The following is a 24,185-nucleotide window of genomic DNA, read 5'->3' as shown; positions in this document are numbered from 1 at the left end:
AATCATGTACCCTTTATGCTCCGAACATGGCCGAAATATTGAAATTTGTACGACATTTCCTGGAACTACTTAAAATTGTTGGTAAAAACAAAAACGAGCAGAAATGCAATGCTACAGCACAACTATTGAAAACTGTAGAAGGAAATAAACCTTCCTTCGTATAGGTGTAGTAAATTATAAGCTAGTTAAGGAGTTCAGGAAATTTATAGGATCTAGGATAAACAGACAGGTATCTGTTCAGCTCGGAGGCTCTGAATAGAATGGCTACCTTGACGTAAATCGAACAGGTGTTAGAAAAGGAATTGAGGCTGACGTGATAGTGAAAACGAGTATGAAGAAGATATCTGATAGTTATTGCCAAAAGTTTAATTAAACCAAGTTATTATAAAAATAGAATACGGATTAAAGAGTCCAACTAACACTTATTAGAATACATAAAAAGTGTGTGTTGTGACAGCACTCGTATACAGTAGATGCCAATTAAATTGCTGGTTTATTTTCTACGGAATATTATAAAATAAAATAATATTGAATTTAGAATATCTATGATAGACTTATATGTCATCATTAGATGTTAGGGTTAAAGGTTTCACATCTATCTCTGTCAACACTGATCTACAATTCAGTGAAAACATGCAAGTTACTTCTCTCAACTCTAATTCCGTAAATCGTCAGTTTTTCTTTTATCTCCTACTTGTCCATAGGAACCTAACACTAAAAAAATTCCACTGGCTGAACGAATAACCATTTTTATTAATGCTATATACATTATGATTAAACTATGGAAAAATAGGAAATAAGTAAAATAAACCATTGGATTTTAAATGTGTCAATGATAAGATAAAAGGTTGGTAATCCAAAAGAGCTGTTCACAGAGATACTTTTCTGGATTTGTCTAACTCAGTAACGCTGGTTTCGTAAATCCAAAGTGTGGAATTTATAAAAGGAAATTTGAATTTAAATGTATTTTTTTTAGAATGTGTGCTAAACCAGACAGTCCAAAGAGTTAGGAAGAAGCGAGTTGTATCACACCTCGTTACAGTCTGTCCAATTAGTGAACGTCCTACGGCTGATATGACGATGCTACGTAGTAAAATTAGTCAATAGCGGGTTAAGGGGTTATCCAATTCTGCAATACATTACTTACTTGTCAGTTCTACCTCACTTTTTCCCGATATAGTTTTTCTTTTATTACCTACTTGCATAGAACCAATCACTAACCAATGCATTTTGGCTATAATAATTATTAATTATTTAATTATTTTTTCTATAAAAAGAAATAGGTAGGTAAGTATTTAATATGCCATTGGAGAGTGTAATGATCGGAACATTTGTTATAATTTCAAAGGATAGGAGCTTCACAGAACTTTTCTATAAAATAAACTTATCCTAACCTAACTCAGAGGACATCAAATCAAATTAATAACAATAGAAAAAAGTTTGGTTTTTAAGATAAATTGCATTATATCAATTGAAAATTATATCAACTCTAACATTATATCAATTGTTGTTATATCCTTTGAGCGGCACCCATGCCATTGGATTAGGTAGATACTTACGAGTATATTCTGTCGGTGCCGATCATATTTAGCATCTGTTTTTCCCAACGCTAATATCCTGCTTGAACTTGGATTGTCACAGGCCTCCTCTCAAAATGAGAGGGCTTGGGCCGCAGTTCCCATGCGGGCCCAGAAAAAAAATATATATTAAAAATCATATGTTTTCAATTTATTTGAGAATTATTAGTCGGGGCAGATAAATATGTAATGATCCTCAATAATAAAGATTGCTTACGATTCTTAAACATTTATTTCGTATTTTAGTAGGTACCTACTTATTTATCTATACCTAATATAAATATGTTTATCTGTTGTTTTACAAGCTTTGCTTAATTTGGAACTAAGTCAATTGGTGTTAATTCTCCCATGATATTTATTGATTTATACTTAATTGAAAATATTATATTTTTTACTTGCACCAGTACTTTCTGAGTATGTTGAAATTTGAAAGTAAATCATCAACATACAATACACGCAATACGGTTCATACAATATAGAGTGGTCGCACTATGCAAGTTTCGTTCGTGTTAAAGAAAATATTGTGATTTGTTTTTGTTAATTTTTTTCATAAATGTAAAAAATATAGGTCATAAATATAGGTATGATAATATTTATAGCTCATTAAATTTGATGCACTATATTGCCTTCTTTAAAGACGGAATCAGAGACAGACAAAAGAACTTAATTTACCTAAAGTTTAATTTTGTTTTTAAAACGCAAACTTAATCTCCGTAAAGTCTCTCTTAAGTAAAGTCAGTCTGGCCAAAGAACGTTCAATTTTGAAAAAAAAAAGATATATCAATTTGGTCTCACAAAGCGAGAGGGGGCAGAAAATAGCAAAGCGAACGACTGAACGAAGTAATTTATCAGAATAACGAGCTTTTCGAATCTCCTTTAGGTGACACTCGGTTCATTTATTTTTTTCTCATACATTTTAGCCCGATCACATACAGGGTGTTACTCTGCGTCACTCCTTTAAAACGTTATCGCTGCCTCGCGTCGCGTGGAAATAACTATTTGTCAAGTAGAGAACACGCTGTGAATAGGACTGAAGAATTGTTCCGATAAACTGTTCATAGAATTGATTGTTACTGAGTTACCTCAACCAAGCCTATTACCTACGTCCCTCTGCTGAGTACAGGATTCCTCTCAGAATGAGAAAACTTAGGCCGTAGTTCCCATGCGGGCCTAAAGTGGATTGGGAACTTCACAAACAACAATTGCTTCGCGGGCCATGCAGGTTTCCTCGCGATGTTTTCCTTGAATGTAAAGCTCATGGCAAATTTGAAATGTAATTTAACACATGGATTTCGAAAAACTCAGAGATGCTACCCTGGGTTCAAACCCACTACCTTCTGCTTAACGGGCCATAGGTCATAATAGGTCAAGCACTAGCCACCATGCTTTTTAGTTACTGAATTTACCTAAAGTCAAACACTCTTATATCTTAAAACAAAACCTCATGACTAAAAGACTGGCTAACTCATCAACGCTTACCACCAAACCTTTGACTCGGTTTGATCATATTAGTTGGGAAATTGTTGTGCGTACTTTCTTAAATACATGTCTGTATCTAGATACTGCATTCATTTTAAATACGAAGAAAAAACAAAATTGCGAGCGCGAGACGCCCAAAATTTCGACTTTCTTAAGAAAGATATCAAACTTGAATCGTACTTAAATATTTATTCATGCAAGTGGTGAGACTGTAACTTTCTCTGAAAGGATTCGAATGAAATTATAATAATCTCTCCAAAGAAGCTGTGGAATTGAAAGTATGGATCAGACGGAATTAAGCATTAGCATTTATATTCAGATTTTCAAGTTAAAGTTACTTATCGTTGTTTAGCTTTCTGGGCGCTTTTGAGTTTTGAAACTTATACATTTAATTATTGGCGTGGCATAGAAATATAAATGATATTGTTTTTGTGAAAAGTCGTTTCGAGTTCTCAAATTAAATTTAACCGTAAAGCGATTATCGTTGAATGTTTAATATTATAATAATTTACTTTATTGACTTCTTTGAGTGATTCGTCTGTAGGACATTCTTCTATAGAGTAATTTCTAAGCAGATAAATAAGCATCCCTGCATAGGAATAGAATAGAAACAAAGAAATAACAAAAAAAATTGAACCGCCTAGCTAGCAGGAATGGAACAATAGTCGTCTACCTCACCTATATACTATGGGTTTTAATCCATCCTGCTGGGTCGTGCTGAGTCACCGACTTTGAGCTAGTAGGTACCTAGAAAAATATTTTCAAGGGTTTTGTGGTCGGTTAATTTTTTGTTATTTTGTTATTTTTTGGAGTCAGTTTTACTTTTTGTTAAAAAAAATCTTTATTTCTCACTTTTAAGTGATTTGTAGCCAAAGTACATCTCACAACGATTCCATTAAGCCAGAACACGGCTTAGTTGCGTTGTTTTATAACAGAGTTCCGTTGTCTACCTTCCGGCTTCAGCATCAGATCAGTTCGAAATAATCATTAACTTAAAGCTCCTTCTTATAAGAAATAAAATTTTCTTTCTAGGTATATTAATCATGATCGTTTATAGACGAGTAGACGAGCGAGCATTAAGTATTTAGCTTTGACGAGTTCCATCATCCACGGTCTTCTTCATCATGTTCAGTTTACCAAATGATACTTTCTGAATGTAAATGCTTATCTTAATGCTAAAAATGACAAAATCGCTATACGTGTGCAAAATTTGAGGTTTGATCTCGATTTCCCTAGGATCCCATCATCAGATCTTGACTTTTTTTTTATTCGACTGGATGGCAAACGAGCAAGTGGGTCTCCTGATGGTAAGAGACTTGGTGACAATGGGATCACCTCAGAATACCCTTTCGATTAAAAAAATAATTTTGAAAATCGGTCCACAATTGACTGAGTAATCGGTGAACACACATAAAAAAATACAAACATTGGAACATAGAACCTCCTCCTTTTTTTAAAATCGGTTCAAGAATAGAGAAAGAAAGAAAAAAAGAAACGCTCGATTTGTACGGTGACGTACTTTTTTAGACTTTTTTTCAAGGAGGGTGTCATAAGTTTGTCGCCAATGTCCGTCTGTATGTCTATAGTATCGTAGCTCTCAAACAGATCGACCCATTTCGATTAATAAATTTCCACAATCTCAAACGTAATTAATCTACTACATAAAATTTAAAACGGGTGTTTTGTTCGTGTGTGAAGACCAAAAAGTTATATTTGGGAATTCCCAAACAAATACAGTGAATTGTGGGATTCCAATTCATCTATTAGACCTAATATTATTAATGTCACGGGGTCAATGCCTGGGGCAGAAAATTTGGATGACTTTTTATTTTGTAACATAGTTTAGTTTATAAATAGTTTTAGTTTTGTTAAATAGTATTTATTGTATACAATATTGTAAGATAAAAATAAATCAAACCAATATTATTATTATTATTATTGTCTTATTCATGCGAAAAAAACCACGAGTAAGGGTAGGGTTAGCTAGGTAACTCACAAACTTTCGCATTAATAATTTTAGTAGGATTACGTTAATCTCTCGATATATTTTGGAATATCCATGAGAGTCAGCATTAAATAATTCACGGTTAATTAAATTAAAGATTAGGTCCCGTAAATATATATGAAACTATTTATATTGTTACATTTTCTAATGTCGCCGGTCTGAACGACTCTTCGTATGGTAACATTGTTCGACCTCTGCCCTTTTCTCAAAATTAATCCCCTCAAATTATCTTTTAAATAATGCTTATGTTATTTTTCATTGTAACTCGCGTCACATAGCGGAGGGCCTGTCTCCCAAATTGGGGTACAATTAAACGTAAACATTAATTCCATTGACCCCCCCCTTGCCTTATTTCCCTTTTGCTTATTCAGCGTACTCTATAGATACATCGTGACGCGTTGCTAGAAGTGTCACAAAATAGTATTTATTTATACTTACAATCGAAAATTAAGCAAAAGAAAAACAACAACTTATAAAAAGTAATGAGTCAATTTGTTCAGAAAGTTATTTTTAAAACGGTTGAGAGTATTTAACAATTTTCTTACAGGCAGTTGAATTATAAACTTATTTGAAAATAAATCTATGCTCCAATAATTTTAGGCATCATGAAGGCGCGCATAGCATTAACTAATATCAACCAATCAGTAAGCAGCAGAACGCTTGTGTCACGTCATATTTGACGAATTCAGTAAAGAACGAGTACGAAATGTCTTTTTAGTTCTCTGCACTGCGCAGACCTTTATTGAAATTTAACCTTAGATAACAGACTTTTGGTTCAGTACTAAAGAGCGCCTTTGTGATAAATCTCGTCAAATTATAATTATAATTAACGGATTAAAGTATGAGTCAAAAAATGTTATTGTGTACATTTACCTAGTCTATTTGTGTAAGTGGCCACGTTTAAATTATTTAATGCTTGGTTAAATATATCACAGACAATAAATCACAGAAAACAAATCGCCGCAAGTTTTTGCTAGCGTTTTATGACAAAATAGCCTGTTTCCCGCGATTCCGTCTACGTAGAATTCGTTTCAAGCTATTCCGCGGAAACTATGCAAGTTTCCGGGATTAAAACTATCCTTCATTTCATCTTAATCGGTTCAGCAGTTTAGATGTGATGGAGTAACAAACAAACATACAGACTTAAAACTTTCGGATTTATGGTATTAGTAGGATTAGTTAAATATTTAAATTCATTACAAGAAATTTGAAATCGCTAATTTACGACTTTTTAAACGTGCAATACAATACAATACAAAGACTCTTTATTGTACACCAGAAATAGTAAGCGATACAGAAAACAGATACACAAGAGGAAAAATAACAAAGTAAGCAATAGGCGGCCTCATCGCTTACGTATTAAGTACTTCTAGAAAAAAAATGCTTAAACCTATTTAAACAAACTGTAAGTGGGTAGGTACTCAAAGCAATGATTTGAAATAAAAAAAACCGCATTCAAATCGGTCCTCCCGTTTAAGAGCTACGGTGCCACAGAAAGACACACATAGCGGTCAAACTTATAACACCCCTCTTTTTGCGTTGGGGGTTAAAAAGAAGAGAGAATTGTGCTATGTGGTTTTGGTAAAACTTATGTTTAAAAAAAATACCTACTACGCTCAAGCCTCTTCAAGTTAACATCATCAAGGAAGACGTTCCGATTTTATTGTAGGCAATTTATGGAGTGACATACGGCCCCCAAAGTGTGCCCTCGCCGAGACAATAAGAAAGCGTCAATGAATTCCGACCATTAATGGAGTGTTACGTTACTTCTCATTAAACTTTAATGAATCGTTTCGCGGCGATTAATTGCGAGAAAGGTTATTGGCATGCATGGGAATTCGGGTAAGCTGAGTTAGGCGTGTGGGAGTTGGATGATTCAATTTAAAGGAGCTGGATGCAAAAATAATACAAAGTAATTTCGTGGGAATTTTTGAATAACTAGCTACCTGCCCCAGGTACAGATAAGGGGAATTGAAGTATTGAATTGTATTGATACTATCTGTATTGCATAGCATCAGCGTATACCTTATACGTACATACAATTGATGGCTTGAATAAATGAAATAAATAAATAAAAAGTAGTGGGAGAAAAGTCTTCGAGTGGCGACCGCGAACCGCAAGACGGAGCGTTGGCAGGCCCCCCGCTAGATGGACTGGCGACGTCTTGAGAGTTGCGGGCAACCGGTGCATGCAGTGGCGATTTGTCGTTCATTGTGGCGTTCTAAGGGGATCATTTTTCAACTCAACTGTATAATTACAACTTCCCACTCCCTTCACAATTTTAATGACGGCTGTATCGCGAAGGCATAATATCCGCTTGAAAATTTCTCTTGTGGTATCCAAGGGTGTTTTAATATTTATTCCTTCAAGACAAATTAACAGTGCAAATGGTTAAAAAACTTAATTATTTATTTGCCCCATAAGCTAACATCATCATATCTATCAATCTATTTTGCTTCCAGGCTCTGTTCTTAGGGCATTTTCATTAATAAAGTGTACCCATTCTTTTTTTTTCAATTTTGGAAAAACATAGTTTTTCCTACTCAGAATCAAAAGCACAATCGATTCCGATGGTTTGAAAAATGTCCCAATCAAAAATATCAGTTTCGTGACGTTTTTTCATACAATTGGTATATAGGCGTCACAAAACTGACTCATAAAATTTATATGAACAAAATTAAATACTTTTGAAAGGAAAGGTACACGTTTTTTTGAAAACGCGTAAGACAGAAACACACTCGAAACGCACAATCCTCGTTTTCAGCGTCTGGTAAAAAGGCAAATGTTTGAAAATACAATTTTTGCTCCACCACCCGAGCCCGTCTGTTAGCGTTGTTTGTACGACGCAATGCAAACACGGAAATATTGTCTTAGGCCTCATAAATAATAACACAATAATTAGACTAAGCCTCGCCCTGCGACTAGATCCAACGAGGAATTACGGCGGCCTACTAAAATACGAGCTGCGACAGTAAATTCTGTATACAAGGATTACGTATGTTTATTTTTGTTCAAAAAGGATTATATATTTATTAGCATTTACTCCCCGGGTTCTCTCGCGTCGCGATTAGGTCTAGTAAGGTAAATGTCCGAGTGCCCGATACGGTAACGCGCAATAGATAACACCCTGCTGTCACCTCAATTGTTATCGACATAAAATTAAGTATGCCAACTACTGGGTCAGTGACGAGCAGTCGTACGTTTACCTTAGTTGAATTTGCAACACCGGAATTTTAGTAAATTCTTAAATGGTTGAAATTCGTGATTTTTATCGTACCTACATGCGAATCATGATCAACTAAGAACATCAACGTAAATTTATTTATTCCATTGGGGCTGACAAAAACTTAGCAGCTCCATTCCATTCCATTATTTTAGTATTGTTTTTTAGTTCTATCGTAAATAAATAATTTAACTTAACCGGACGATTTGCAGAGAGTTTCATATTATTTTATAATATTATTAAGACATTCAAATTAAAACGTAATCCAGGGATTCCCAAACTTTTCCCCCTCTGGCTATCAGTTTACAGTACACTTACAGGCTTAGTATTTCGTCACAGCGCCCTTGCAGCTAGGGAGTCTAGCTAGTAGAAATAGGGTACAATAGATAGCAATGGTGTGGCGTCGTTACGGAACCATATCGGCTCGCATAATTATTAAAAGTCATAAAGTTATGTTTATCACAATGTATGGTTTGTCATAACTATTTTTTTCTACGAATCCATTAACTGACCAGAATTAATTGTTATAAAACAAACCTAACCTAGCCTACAGTTATTTATAGGATGACCATTTCAATTTTTCAGTAAAATTTACGGTTTCGGCGGGATAAAAATTGTTTTTTTTTTGCGAACAGTCGGGGGACAATAAGTAGATGAGTTGCGATTAATTATGAATTATGTATGACTACATACACATTTGAAATTTACCTCGAGCTTTGCGGTGAAGGAAAACATCGTGAGGAAACCTGCACAAACCTGCGAAGCGATTCAATGGTGCGTGCGAAGTTCCCAATCCGCACTGGACCCGCGTGGGAACTATGGCCCAAGCCCTCTTGATCTGAGAGGAGGCCTGTGCCCAGCAGTGGGACGTATATAGGCTGGGATGATGATGATGATGATGTATGACTAACAAAAATTATGAGAAACATTACATTATGACTTGCGAAAATTATGCGACTAGACACAGCACAACAACTCGATTTCCACCAAAAAGTTGTCAAGGCACACGTGGCGCCCTTAGGTAGGCACAAGAGGGCGCCCCAGGGCGATTCGGCGCACCGTTTGGGAACCCCTGACGTAATCAGTTAATTGAGTACTTTACCATCACCAACAGTAATTAGTTCCCGCGCGGGATCCACCAGGCGTGATATTGATATTAAATTTAATGTCTGGAGAACTCCACGACTCTTTACTTTGAATTTTGTCTATATAGGTATCTAATTATTATTTAAATTAATTTTATTCTTAAATGTTTCGGTTTTTGTTTTACGCCATTTGCTGAGGCATGCTTAATGCTTAGACTTCTTTGATGTACCTAATGTCGTTTCATCAAAATTTATATAAAGAGGATCACGAGTAGACACACATACATTTTTTAATTTCATTAAAGTTGTAACTTATTATGAAAATGATGACTAAGAACGGGTTCGCAATTCGACACTGTCCCTGAGCAATAGTATTATTTTTATCTAAACCCATATAGTAAATCCTCCATAAATATACATTTTACGTTTTTCGATAAATATTGCTATAGAGTCTATAAGTAACTCTATAATATAGACAAAGAAAATTATTTACCTACCATGAAAAAGTTTCATGGAAGCTCAGGAATCAAATTATTTACTGGACTGTACTTATGGCAAACTCACAGCAAAACAAAACTAATATGTCTAGCGAGCAACTAAATCGCGATGTTAAGATCCATTGACTGTAAAATTTTACTTGGACGACTGTATTCTCCAAATAATAAACAACTTGGAACGTTACGTGGTTTGAATTAAGACTGTATTGTCTAGGTCTTAGACTTATATATGCAACATCTCATTCAAAATGTAAAAATATCTCTTCCAATTTTATTGATAAGACAAGACACAACAATAGTATTAAGTAAAAATAACCATAAGTAAAACTTAACTATAAACTAAATAGCATTCAAAATTATTTCCACTATTTTAATAAACACCTGCTGCACCTAGTAAAAAAATGAAAATAAAATACAAGTTCATGATTGTCGTTTTTGTAAATAAATTTTAATTACTTATGTATGTACGGAGTGAGGTCTTCTTGGAGATATAATCTGGTCGGGACGGTTCTAAAGAACTTCCCGGTAACCGTGAACAAAATTTCTAGAGCTTTTTCTATGAAAGTTGCGCCAAAATAGGGAGCAAGGCTTTTCGCGCTTTGGTTGAGTAATCGCACAGCATCTTCACCTGCAAGTTGAAATAGAAATTAAATATAAAATAAACGTAAATAAAAAACAAAAAAAAGTGACACCGGACAGTTGACACCAATTGATCTAGGCCCAAAGTAAGCAAAGCTTTTGTTGCAGGTACGAATAAACATACATAAACACCCAAAAACTCGAAAAAAATATTCGCATTTTTCATACAAATATCTTTTCCGCCCGGGGTACGAACCCGGGATCTCAAGCTTTGCAACCATATTCTCCAACCACTGGGCTATTCGAGCGTCAAACTTGTCCTACTGCTTTGTTGACGGGGCCTGCGTTGTGGATACAGTTCATATTTTCAAAATGTTCATCGGCTGTGTTTATTTTAATAATACATAATTGCACTTTTATTTTTATTTAGCTTGTAGTGTGTCCCACTGCTGGGAAAAAGCCTTCCCTTTTTTCTTCCACTCGTCTCTACTTTTAGCCAAATCTCGCCAGTCTGACTAGAAAAGGTCCAAATCGTCTCGCCATCTCCACGTTGGTCTGCCTCTGCTCTGGTGCCGTCACCCGAGATGGCGGGACGATTTGAAACTTTTCTAGTCAGACTGGCGAGATTTGGGCACAAGCCCGTCGCATGGAACTTATCGGTGATAATTTTACATTGTGCTTTAGGTACACCTTTCATCATCATCATCATATCAGCCGAAGGACGTCCACTGTTGGACATAGGCCTCCCCATGGTCCTCCTTCCAGTTACTTCTATTGGAAGTGGCCTGCATCCACATTGTACCCGCGTCTAACCAGGTCATCCGTCCATCTCATTGGTCGTCCTACGTTACTCCTCTTTACACTTACTTTATTATTAACTAAAGTACTTACTGATGTCCTCGTCTCCCAAAAAGATGTTATTAGCAGCAAAAGCAATATCTCCCAAAAATTCGTATTGGTACTTGGTAGCGTTATATATGCCAGTCAAATACACCTCTCCGTCATCCCCTCGACTGACAGATATTTTGAAATCGAATTTCAGGTGTATTTTTTCTGAAATAAAACGTTTTAAATTTTATAAATACTTACATACGTTTAAAGGAACATAAATACTTTTATTACTAAGTAAAAAAAAAACCTTGTCCTTTTTACTTACATAACCAGTACTGGAAAGGACGATGAAAATGATTCTCTACCAGTTTAAAGTCAGCCTCAGCACAAGCTAGCAGGAGTGATAGAAGTCCAATATAATTGTAAGTAAGTAGGGGAGGTAGATGACTTTAGATCTACTCCTGCTGGCTCGTGCTGTGGTACCAACTTCGAATTGGGTAGAAATATATTGTCATGGTTTTTAAGTCGATTAATTTTTTTGTTAGATATATAATTTTTTTAATAACTATAATTTTAGTTGTCTCTAAAAGTACGCTAATCATTTAAGGGTTTTAAAGAAAAAAAAAACATTTAGCCCGATATCATATTTAGGAAAACGCGGTGTTATCATTTTGCAAACAGTATGAATGTAGATTCTGATCGCTTACCAGCTCTGACTTTTCCATAGCCATCACCATGTAAATAGTCTTTTCCTAACAAGGCCTTTATTAAGGGGCTAGAAGAAGAAGCTTTGTAGTGCCCTTTGACTGTTATATCACATAGTATATCAACAGATATACGTCCGCCTGGGATATCAGTCCTGAAATAAAAAGTCACAAGCTTTTATTTAATTTGATGTTAGTTTGGGTTAAAACTAAGTCTAATGTAACCCACTGAAAGTGCTGGATTGACTTGAATTTGGTTTACATGGTGTGGGTTAGATGACAATTCAAGTACAGTTGGCAAAAAATAAACAGTTAAAAGTTATGCACTAAGAAGATAAAAAAAATGTTCGCTGTATTTCTATTGTCATCCAATTTTTATTCATACCTACTATAAATAATTGAAAACTTAAATATATTATAAAGAACTGATTCATTGTAGGGTATATCTCGTAAATTATTGTACCCAATTTATTAGCAACTGTATATGAAAATTATTTAATGTGTTAAATAATTAAATATATATTTTTTTCTTTTTTTTCATGGGACTCTTGACACCAGTTGACCTAGTCCCAAACTAAGCAAAGCTTGTACTATGGACACTAGGCAACGGATAAACATACTTATATCGATAAATAAATACTTAAATACATATTAAACATCCAAGACCCGAGAACAAACATTCGTATTATTCATACATATATCTGCCCCGGCCGGGATTCAAACCCAGGACCTCAAGCTTCGTAGTCAGGTTCTCTAACCACTGGGCCATCCGGTCGTCAGACGTATAGACAAACTTATTTTGATAAACTTATTTAGCTACTTACACCATACTGTTAATTTTGCAATCTTTGACCCCTAAACCTACTCCATCCACGAGGGTGACATCTACTAAATCAGCAATGGATATGGACACATTCTTCAGCTCCACTGGATCTATAGGAGGAATCCCCAGTTCTTCGATTCCTGTTTTTCCAATATCTCTTAAAATAACTTGCAATAATTCTCGGTGACATTCACTGTCGTTCATACTACATTTTGGCAGCGATGCCACTGAAATGAAAAGTTTATTAATAAAAGTTAGTAACTATACGTAAGTATTTGGAAATAAACAATAATGCCAAAGGCCAATAAGGCTAACACAGGATAGAAATAAAGCGTGATAAATGTCAATTCTTGTTTCTTATTTGCACCAACTTAGTATACGAAAAATATTCTAAAATAATATACCCGTTTCCGTCTAAAACAAATCAGCTTAGCAGATCGTGTAATAAAAATGCTAGTTTGTTTGGTCTTAATGCAACTTTTTAAACCACAGTACTACTCAATCGTTACTTAATATTAAGTGCAAAAGTACCTTTCTGTCTGCCTTTCGATCTTTTAACTGTTTTTACTGAAACTGCTGAAACGATTAAGATAAAACTAAACGTAATACGTACCAAACGCTGCATCCCCCAAAATGAAAAGTGAACTCAAAACAAAAAAAAACAACATGTCGTCCAAGTGGATACTGCGCTAGTTCTTATACGGAACGTATGCTGCACTGCCTTAAATACATACACAAAACAAGCCAGGTTTCCTTTTTTTACATTTTAATCTTCGATTTTTGAGGATTCCGTAGATTAGTTAAAAAAAACTGGTCAAGTATTGTGCGCCACATCTGACAGAATTGCGTTGCTAAAATCTTAATTTTATATCTATTTTTTGTAATATTTAAGTATATTTTTATGTTTTTTTATTTACAGTCCAGTGCAGGCAGTCTTATAGACATTCTACAGCAGTGAAAGACTTAGACGAATTGTATAGGTATACATATAGTTAGGTTATTTTTAAGACAGTTTTTGTTTCAGTTATAATATCGTGTTATATATTTATGTTGCGGGCTAGTGTTTTGTTTCTCTAAAACTCATATATCACACATACACATACACCTCATATATACCATTACTCATATAACTTATACTAAATACTCGTATCATAGAAATTGGGGTATTTTACTCTAACCTTAATGTTAAAAGACTCTTTTTTAAATATATAATTTATTTTTATAAAAATACAGAGAACCCTAATTTATAAGGTTTCGGATATGAGTGAAAAAACCGGTTGTAAAATAAGGGGATTTTAAATATACATTTTTACGAACCAGTAGGTACTACGTAATCAGTTATTTATAAAATTGGATTCTGCATGCGGATTCTACCTGATAATTTCATATAAATTTGTGTTACACACGGCCAGGCAAGGCAGAGGGCAGACAAGGTCAACTAAATCAGGCAAGGAAGTTAAAGCAGTCTATCTTCCAAATTAATGTAAAAACTCTAGTTTTTGAGTTTCAAAGTCTATCGATATTCTAAAAGCATCACACGTATAATTTTGGCGTAAGATAGGCAGCTTGATTAAATTCTCCGGATGGGAGAGTTTTAAACCATGGACTGTACGGTTTGTAGTTAGGATCTTTTTAAACGATAGTTCAGATTATTAAAGTATTAGATTACTTTAGTAATACCTAGGGGCACGGCATATAGTATAAGGTGAAGCGGTGTTTCACGGGTCCATATTGCCTCATATAATATTTTTTATTCGATTATTTATAATAATACCGTTTTGTAATCATAATAATTACTTATCCGAAAAATATTAGTTAGATATTTTTAAAATAATTATTTTTACTACTCTAGCTACATTGTTCATAATGATACATGTTTCGATTTCAGACTGTCATTTTAGTATTAGGTTTCAGAAATAGACCATAATGTTGTATGGATAATAGTACATAGCTCTTCGTGCGCGAGTCCGGCTCGCACTTGACCGCCTTTTTTTGTTAAAAAGAGTACCTGGGTGACCTAGGATCTTTTTAAACGATAGTTCAGTTATTTGATTAATCTATTATATACAATTAAGGATAACTAGTACCTACGCCTAAAAGTTGTCTTTAGTGAACCTTGTTGTTTTTAGGGTTCCGGAGCCAAAATAGCAAAAACGGCACCCTTATAGTTTCGCCATGTCTGTCTGTCTGTCCGTCCGTCCGCGGCTTTGCTCAGGGACTGTCAATGCTAGAAAGCTGTAATTTTGCACGGATATATATGTAAACTATGGTGATAAAATGGTACAATAAAAAATTTCAAAAAAAAAAATAAAAAAATTAACCTCCCATAGACTTAGAGTGGGGGTGATTTTTTTTTCTAATCCAACCCTATAGTGTCGGGTATCGTTTGATAGGTGTTGTAAAACCATTAGGGGTTTGCTAAGAAGATTTTTCGATTAAGATTTATTTTGAGAAATATTCAACTTCAAAGTGCAAATTTTCATCAAAATCAAGCGTGTCCCCCCCCCCCTCTAAAATCTAAATCGGTGGGTGGAAAAATTTGAAAAAAAATCAGGATGGTAGTAAGTATATCAAACTTACAAGGAAAACTATAACGGCTATGTTTGCTTGAGAATTATTACTACTACCTACGAAGCTAGCGGTTGCGGGTTCGATCCCCGTGACGGGCAAATATTTATATGATGAATACGAATATTTGTACTTGTATTATTTCTCTATATATGTATGTCTGTATATTGTCTAGGACCCATAGTACAAGCGTCACTTAGTTTGAGGCTAGGCCAATTGGTGTAGTTTGTCCCAAGATATTATATTATTAATTACCCGAATATAACGGGTCTCGGCACCGAATACGACTTTGTCCCGTTTGGTGTTGAGTTGAGTTTGGTGTTGTCGATTTTAATGAAATTTCCACTTAAAAAAGAAAAGTCGTCTTAGAAAATCCCTAATGGTTTTAAAAGACCTATTCAACAATACCCCACACTATAGTGTTGGATGAGAAAAAAAAATCACCTCCACTTTACGTCTATGGGAGGTACACAAAAAAACAATTTTTTGAATTTTTTATTGTACCATTTTGTCGGCATCATCATCATCAGCCCGAAGACGTCCACTGCTGGACAAAGACCTCCCCCTTAGAACGCCACAATGAACGACAACTTGCCACTTGCATCCACCGGTTTCCCGCTACTCTCACGATGTCGTCAGTCCACCTGGTGGGAGGCCTGCCAACGCTTCGTCTTCCGGTTCGTGGTCGCCACTCGAGGACTTTTCTCCCCCAACGGTTATCTGTTCTTCGAGCGATGTGGCCTGCCCATTGCCACTTCAATTTGCATATTTTTCCAGCTATGTCAGTGACTTTAGTTCTTCGACGAATTTCCGTATTCCGGTATTGTCGGCATAGTTTACATATATATCAGTGCAAAATTACAGCTTTCTAGCATTGATAGTCCCTGAGCAAAGCCGCGGACGGACAGACAGACAGACATAGCGAAACTATAAGGGTTCCGTTTTTGCCATTTTGGCTCCGGAACCCTAGAAAGGAGTTCATCTATTCAGTTGGGTACTAACGTGTCAAACACACGTTTACCTTTATTACCTAGGTTGTAAAAAGCATTTAAAAATTTATTTTCAATTCAAGCAATGCGCAGTAATTATGCTTAAGTATCTCTTTGTGTAGTGGGTGTTAAGCACGTTACAAGTTTTCCATACAAACGTGTGCAAGATAAGCCCCTAACCAAGTTTCAGAGTATGAAAATATTAATATTTTGGCTTTGGGCTTATAACTACTAAATTTTATTTTACCTCTTTATCAATATTCCCAGATCTCAAAACACCTTGGTCTCAAAATACCTAAATTGCAGAATACCTATTTTTTTTTCTTAAAACACCGTAACCTTAGTTTGGCCGAATTTCAAAATACCTTAGTCTCCATAATGCCTAAACTTCAAAACACTTTTATGGCAAAACAACATAACATAATTATGCTTAACCCAAATTGGCAAGAGTAAAAAAATACAAAAACAAGTGATACAGTATCATACCTTGATTTAATACCGTCTTAGGGTCTACAGAAAAATGAAAAAAAAAATCTAGCATTATTGGTTTTTCAGAAAATCTATGTACATCACCATGCACGTTGCCAATTCTATAAGAACAAAGTAACATTATTTTGTGTACACGCTGGTTACCGCTGCCAATGAGGCAGTAAACTTTTATATAAAAAAACCTAAATTATTTAAAAAAAAACATCATTTATACTTGGTTTTGGTATATTTGGTATTGGTATTTTAACTAAATGTAAACAAAACACCGTCAATTGGTGTCTTAAATATTGAAATTTCCCCATTAAACTATCTTAACATACTATCTGTATTGAAATACACTAGTCTAGTTAGTATTACAATGATAGACAAGTAAAATGTTTAAATCCTTGAATGTGACAAATCTAGCAACTGAAGTTTGTTTACATTTACTTAAATACTCGTACCTATCCAAATCAAATATATTGTGGTACTGTCGAAAGCAATTTCGTGTTTTCCAACAGCGAAAAAAAGGGCCATATATGAGTTGCTCTGAAGATGAGCTCTGGTTGAGTTCGAAACGCGTGTAGTGTAGATGGCGTGGCTATGGATTGCATAGAGTTTAATGTGGGCAAAGCATCATATTAACTGTGGATGGCCAGGGCAGAACTTTTTCTCTAATGGGTGAAAGAAGCATCGTGCATGCTTTCAGAATTCAATCGGTTTTGGATATACATACATATATATTTATCAACCTCATGCTCATCCAATAAGCAGAATAGCAAATTCAAACGTTCCAAAGAAGAGTTTAGAGAAGGTGCATCAGAGCTATCATCAGAATCGAATTGTGGCGGTGCGTGCGGTTTAATTTCCTCGTCCGGATTAGAGCCACAATCATAACATGCATTTTCTACGGGAATTAAAGCTAAAATCTTATGTGCTCGACTTTATGTTAAGCACTGCAGACAAAGAAAGAAAAGGATACTGTTTAAAAAGATTTAAAATAAACAAGGGGACGTAAAATCGTTAATTTGAAATCAAAAAAAGTACAGGGAACTTGGTAATGTACACCGTGGTTACCGAAGTTAATTCACCTTGTAGTTGGCAACGTACATGGTGGTTACCGTAGTTGAATGTAAGTACTTCTTCACAAACTTGGCGACGGTAACCGTGGTGTACGTTCTAATTTAACAGTGATTATCGTTTTTATGATGCTGAATGTACACAAAAGAACCAATTGTTCATATACTTTAGCCTTTTCTCATAAAACACAAAACATAATAAGCATAACTTGCATAGAAAAAAGTTGAAATTTTTTTAATAAAACTTTCCCTAGGTACTAGAATGCGACGCCGCGTTGAACTTATTTTGACACTGACGTTAATTTGAAATTATTGCCAAGTCACATATTTTTTTCAACCATTCATCATAAAATTATTTAGTAGTTTTTAGTCATTAAAGTTTCAAAAAATATATATATTGATGATAGGATTTTTTTATTACTAACGTACACGGTGATGCACAGTGCCAATTATGCTTAAAACAAGCAAATGTCAAAATACCTACACTGAGATTTTCAATTTTTACATAAGATGTAATTATCTTCCTTTTTCCTGCTGCGACGGTAATCTTTTGGCATAAGCTCTATAGTTAACCATTTTGATACCTACCCTACTTTAATGCATAAGTCATAATATCAGCATCAAATCATTCTCAGATGACTACTTGTGAAAAAAATTAGGCATTTTGCCATTTATGTGTTTTCGGTTTGAGTTATTTTAATATTTTGTCATTTCGGTCATTTGGTATTTAAAGGAATTGTGCATTTCAATACTTGGGTATTTAGAGAATATGACGTTTTAGGTCAGTCCTAATGAATTTAATTCATTTTAAGAGTGTGACATATTTTGTGGTGCAAATAAATTTCTGATAGCAATTTTCTCGTGGTCGATGTTTAAATTTAGCTTAAAACAGGTTTCTACTCAAATCATAAGACTTGTGCTTCAAGTTATATTTGTATCTTTGTTATGCAAGTAACAAAACAAAATAACTAATACAAACCAGAACCTGTTCTCGCTAATTCCTCCGTTTTCTGTCATATACCTAAAGTTCAGCAAATTTGGAACCGTAATAAATAAATAGAAAGCTTTAATTTTCTGTTGAGTATAAGTAGCTACTTTAAGCTAGTCATAAGAATTACAATTAACTAAAAACAATTACTTCGCTCTCCCATGACCTAATGATAGCTACGTCTGCAACACATGTACGTTCATGCAGCTCCTCCACCTCGACTTTGTAAGAAAGGAACACACCTGCCTAGTACTGGAATCAAAAATTTTGAAAAAAATGTTGCCTTGAACTTTATTTAATCCGAAAACAATCCAATCGTAATAATATCACGCTGTTCAATGAAGTCCGAGATAGACGTTTAAATTGAATTCGAGTCTTCCTTAGCAAGTTTCATTAAATTACTCTTTAAATTTTATTATAATTTATCTAAGAACACTCCGCCAGCTACGTGACCTCATTAAACTAAATTTTTATCGAGAGCCTGAAGGTCGGCCTTGAATTCTTTACGGGAGTTTTATGTCCCAACTTAAATTACTTCTCCATTGATAGCGCTGGCGAGATGCTCGCAGTTTGAGGTGATGCCCACTTTATTATGTAAAACTCATCCTGTGTTTCAGAATCCTATTTTAAGTTGAATACATAAATAGTAGATTGATAACCAAGGGTGGAAAGTGACCCATTTCACCCGAGGTATTTCTGGCGCTTGAACAAAGTCAGAGCGCCAATAGTTCGAGGGGAAATGGGTAATTTCACCCGAGTTAGACATTCTACTTTTCATTTCGACTGTGAGGCAAGTAAAATACAAAAAAATGAGAATAGTAATGAATTGAATTTACTTTATATCCAACCTCCAACGGTACCTTTTCGACTGGCCAGTTGCCACGGTCGACTATAAAAAAATCGAGTTGGTCACGACCAAGGAGCTTAAATACAAAACTGGAGGTTGAACGCCGAACGAAGAAGTTTGACCTTTATTACTAGTTTCCACCTCTTTTTTTCACATTTCACGAATGACTTCCATCTCTTTCTTAACCTAACTAAAGAAAGAGATGGAATATGTTCGTGACGTAATAAAGATCAAATTTCTTGTTTCAAACGGATGTTCGGCGTTCAACCTCCAGTGTGTATATTAGCTCCTTAGTCACGACGTGCATCTAGATGGCCATGCCGAAACGTGAAAAAAAAGTGTCATTGACGTGACTCAATTATATTCGACTCCGTGGCTAATCGAAAAATTAAAAAAAAATACTTTCCACCCTAGAGATGAAAACGCAATTTTCCACCCGTTTATCTACCCATGAAAATTAAACTTTCAGAACAGGAAAGATGAAAATATATAATTGTAGCAACTGTCATTCATTGTATTTTCCCGGGTAGGTAAATTAATATTGGATTTACAGGAACTAAATTTTTGTCTATTGTATTTTGTTTCTTTTATTTTGTACAAGAAATAGTTTACATACATACGTACATCCTAAAAATAAGATTAAAACAAGTATTATTAAAAAAAAATGTATCAGTGCACGACCTTAATAATACTTAAACTAACATATCTTGGCATTTACAAGGGTTACAAAAATATTTCTCAAGCTTAAAAATGTTATTCTGTGACGTATTCACTAAGGTCTTCTTTAATATAGAACCTCGCTGGAACTACTTTGAAGAATTTTCCTGTTATATTATACACGAATTCACCAGTTTTCTCCATAAAAGGTCCCCCAAAGAATGGAGCAAAGCTTTTTCCATTCTCGTTGAGCATCCGTACTACAACGTCACCTGTAAGGTAATCCAAACGTTAATATTTTTATCCGAAACAACTTATTTTAATCAATCATTTAATAAAAATTATAATAGTTTTCATTTACGTTTATGATCAAAGATGGTCAGTTCAATCCCTGGCACAAAATTGTCTTTTTTTTTCAAGGTATTTTGGGTATTATGTGTTTCTTAGAAAATCGGCATCTTATGGTGAACATCAAGTTATTTTAATGACGAGCAGTGCTTTTTATAGCGGCAACACTTCTTATTGTTATATTCACTAATTATGTGTCATTGCTGTTATAAATAAATTATTTTCTTTCTTTCTTTCTTTCTTTACTTTCAAAAGCACCGTCCAATCTTCAAGTAAGTATAAATTACAAATTTCAGAAATTTTCTATATCAAATTTTTTTACGACTGATTTGTTATAGGTCACCGCACTCAAAGTCATTTAATTTTAACGCCACAGTTTCATTCTTTAAGCAACTTACATTAACACCATATTTATCTCTATTATACCGACTTTTCAGCTAATGTTTATGATGATAAAAAGATAATAAATAATACTTACTGACGTCTTCGTTACCCAAAAAGATATTGTCTGCAGCGAAAACAAGATTTCCTAAAATTTCGAATTTAGACTTTATTTGACCATCGTCTCCTGCTAGATACACCTCTCCCTTAGCATCTTTCGTAACTTTGAGTTTGAACTCAATATGAAGACGTATTTTTTCTGAAAAATAAATGTTTGTTAGATTTACAAATATAATTGTTATTATATGTAATCCTTTCAGCTCTGTTTTCTGTATCACTTACTTTTTGTGGTGTACAATAAAAGAGTCATTGTATTGTATTTAATTGTATTGTATTGTATTGTATTGTATTGTATTGTATTGTATTGTATCGTATTTTATTGTAATGAACATCTCATTACTTTGTTCGAATCTCTTTACATTTAGACTACTTAAACCAAATAAAAAATTTACGGCATTAAGAACAATTTGGGCCTACACTACACCCTTTTTCTATTTCAAGCCACACCTTTATTTAAAAATAAAATCATTTTATTACAAAATCAAAATTTAGGATTATTACTTTTATAAAAATTAACATTGATTTTAACAAATATGATGTATTTTTTGATTACTGACCAACTTTGACTTTTCCAAAACCATCGCCACGTACAAAGTCTCCTCCAAATAAGCTTTTTACTAAAGGACTAGACGAAGTAGCTTTGTAATGTCCTTTCACTGTAATATCACATGTCAAGTCCATCGATGAAATTCCGCTCTCGACATCAGTTCTGAAATAATAAGTTCATACTTAACATTTCCTTTTTTTTAAATCAAATTTCAAGTCAATTTGACCACTAAAAGAGAGTACGTTCTAACTTATAAGATTTGAGACAATAAGGGTTTTTTTTTTCCTTGTGTATAAATTTAGCATATTATTCAGACAACCATTTTGAAAACTTTTGGGACATATTAGGTACATAAAAACAAAGATTTTGTTTTAATATTATGTTGTATTTTACCTTTTTATATTATTTTGACTTTTACTTATGTACTATTTGTGTCTCAATTAAACTTTTTACATAAAACAAAAGCTTTTAAGAAGTGGACTTACACCATCTTATGAATTTCACAATCTTTAACTCCTTTAACTACTCCGTCGACAAGAGTGATATCTAATAAATCAGCAACGGACACTGACACATTCTTCAGCTCAAGTGGATCTATGGGAGGAATCCCCAATTCTTTCACTCCCGTTTTTCCTATGCTGCTTATAACTGTTTGAAGTAATTCTCTCTGGCACTCGTTGTCTCTTACACTACATTTTGGTAGTGAAGACACTGAAATTAAACGCAAACTAAATGAACCCTGTACAGTCAAGTGTAAAAATATGAACTTATTCAAAGTTTCATAAATAAGTATCACAGACTCTTATTCCGACGCAATAAAGGTGCGACCAAACCGCTGCTTAAAAAACGGTGACGGCACGGAATCGCAGTGACACACCGTATGCGCACCGTTTTTATCACATGTTGTCCACACCGCTGCTTAAAATGCGGAATCGCAGTGACGTGCCGTAAACGTCAGGTCTTTACTGGACAAAAGTCGTGAAGTTTACGGCAAGTCACTGCAATTCCGCACCGTTGGCGTATTTTAAGCAGCGGTATAAAAGCATGCAAAAAAAACGATGCGCATACGATGCCTCACTGCGATTCCGTATCGTCACCGTTTTTTAAGCAGCGGTTTGGTCGCACCTTAAGGCCGTAGTGACATATTTTTGAGTGGTTCGAATAGATTATTATTTTCGCACTTGACTGTACCTTAAAATAAAATTCTTAATCTTAACATTTAAACGATGGGCTTAAGTCGCATAAAGATTAGTTAAAAGTTATGTGCTGGATGTTGCCCGCGATTTCATCAGCGAAGAAACCGTTTATTGTTAATCCGCGAGAATTTCAAAAAATCAAGGACTGAAGCTATCATTTAACCTTCCCCGGTACTTAAACTATCTTCAAACCAAATTTGATTTACATTGATTCAGATTTTATTGCATGATTGAGTAACAAACATCTCCAATAGTTTCTCACTGTTACTATTAGTAAGATAGAATGCGACAGGGCTTGAAGAATCGTGTAGTTGTTGTGCGGAAAACTTCTAAAAATACTCTTAATTCCGTTGCTAAACTCACCAAAACTTGCGTCTCCGAAAATGAAAATGGAACTCAGAACAAGTACTCGTAACATTTTGTTTGCATCCACAACTTAGAACTAAACCTGTCCGGCCTAAGCTTCATCTTAAATACTCGTCGTAAATGCAAAAAAATATGCTAATTGTTAAGGTAGGGTTCTGTCAGGTTTTAACAACAAAACGTTTTCGTTTTCGACTAAATATACCGGGTGTGGCTTGTAATATGAGCAAATAATTAAATAAAACATAGATCATACTCCTCAAACTGAACAACATTAGAACAGCGATTTTTAAAAATAATTAGTTTTTACTTTTTATTAAATTTTTAAGTTTATTCGAAGAAGCAATGTAATTAATGTAAAGCGAAATACTTGATATTTGTAGCGTGACAGGCGACGTCATTTGTGTTCTAGGATGGCGTACATTGATAGCAGTATTTAATTTGTATGAAAAAAGAAAAATTCAGACTCCATTATTTTTAAAAGTTGCTGAACTAATGTTGTTCAGTTTGACGAGGACGATCTATGTTTTAATTTTTTGCTCGTATTACAGGCCACACCCGTTATAGGACAAAAGAGACACGTCGAGGAGAAAATGGGTTTTATGCTCGAGTTTTGCACTCTGCTTTTCACTTCGATGGCGAGGAAATGAAACAGCCAGTGGAAACAATTTTGTTCACTTACTATCTTGCTCATGCATTACTATATAATTATATTTTTTTAATTTATTGATCTATATTTATTGATTTGATTGATTTTTAGTTTTATATAAATTAAATAACCGGCCAAGTGCGAGTCGGACTCGCGCACCGAGGGTTCCGTATAAATATTTT

The 24,185-nt window shown here is 34.5% G+C and overlaps 2 protein-coding genes across 2 annotated transcripts; both read right to left on the bottom strand.

The window, feature by feature from the left end:
• Nucleotides 1-10,123: 10,123 nt before the first annotated feature.
• LOC141427551 (uncharacterized) lies at nucleotides 10,124-13,507 on the bottom strand. Its single transcript, XM_074087102.1, has 5 exons — nucleotides 13,417-13,507; nucleotides 12,805-13,030; nucleotides 11,984-12,135; nucleotides 11,337-11,498; nucleotides 10,124-10,494 (listed from the first exon to the last, which is right to left on the bottom strand). The coding sequence occupies exons 1-5, from the start codon at nucleotides 13,469-13,471 to the stop codon at nucleotides 10,319-10,321; spliced, it is 771 nt and encodes a 256-aa protein (XP_073943203.1). The 5' UTR covers nucleotides 13,472-13,507; the 3' UTR covers nucleotides 10,124-10,318.
• A 6,892-nt stretch (nucleotides 13,508-20,399) lies between these two features.
• On the bottom strand, nucleotides 20,400-23,440 carry LOC141427550 (uncharacterized). The gene is made up of 5 exons (XM_074087101.1): nucleotides 23,355-23,440; nucleotides 22,281-22,506; nucleotides 21,806-21,957; nucleotides 21,226-21,387; nucleotides 20,400-20,671 (listed from the first exon to the last, which is right to left on the bottom strand). Exons 1-5 carry the CDS (start codon nucleotides 23,407-23,409, stop codon nucleotides 20,496-20,498), a joined length of 771 nt encoding a protein of 256 aa, XP_073943202.1. The 5' UTR covers nucleotides 23,410-23,440; the 3' UTR covers nucleotides 20,400-20,495.
• Between the last annotated feature and the right edge of the window lie 745 nt (nucleotides 23,441-24,185).

Source organism: Choristoneura fumiferana, chromosome 4 (assembly GCF_025370935.1).
Source record: "Choristoneura fumiferana chromosome 4, NRCan_CFum_1, whole genome shotgun sequence".
NCBI classification, from domain to species: Eukaryota; Metazoa; Arthropoda; class Insecta; order Lepidoptera; family Tortricidae; genus Choristoneura; species Choristoneura fumiferana.
This window is presented reverse-complemented; position numbering and strand designations above follow the sequence as displayed.

What these genes read in the sequence shown, in the direction of transcription:
- LOC141427550 (XM_074087101.1), bottom strand. Translation starts at nt 23,409, where the DNA reads ATGTTACGAGTACTTGTTCTGAGTTCCATTTTCATTTTCGGAGACGCA. An exon ending in TTTCGGAGACGCAAGTTTTG is followed by an intron (nt 22,507 to 23,354) that starts GTGAGTTTAGCA and finishes GTTTAATTTCAG; the next exon opens with TGTCTTCACTACCAAAATGT. An exon ending in TGTGAAATTCATAAGATGGT is followed by an intron (nt 21,958 to 22,280) that starts GTAAGTCCACTT and finishes TTATTATTTCAG; the next exon opens with AACTGATGTCGAGAGCGGAA.
- LOC141427551 (XM_074087102.1), bottom strand. Translation starts at nt 13,471, where the DNA reads ATGTTGTTTTTTTTTGTTTTGAGTTCACTTTTCATTTTGGGGGATGCA. An exon ending in TGCAAAATTAACAGTATGGT is followed by an intron (nt 12,136 to 12,804) that starts GTAAGTAGCTAA and finishes TTTTTATTTCAG; the next exon opens with GACTGATATCCCAGGCGGAC. An exon ending in TTTGGGAGACGAGGACATCA is followed by an intron (nt 10,495 to 11,336) that starts GTAAGTACTTTA and finishes TTCAACTTGCAG; the next exon opens with GTGAAGATGCTGTGCGATTA.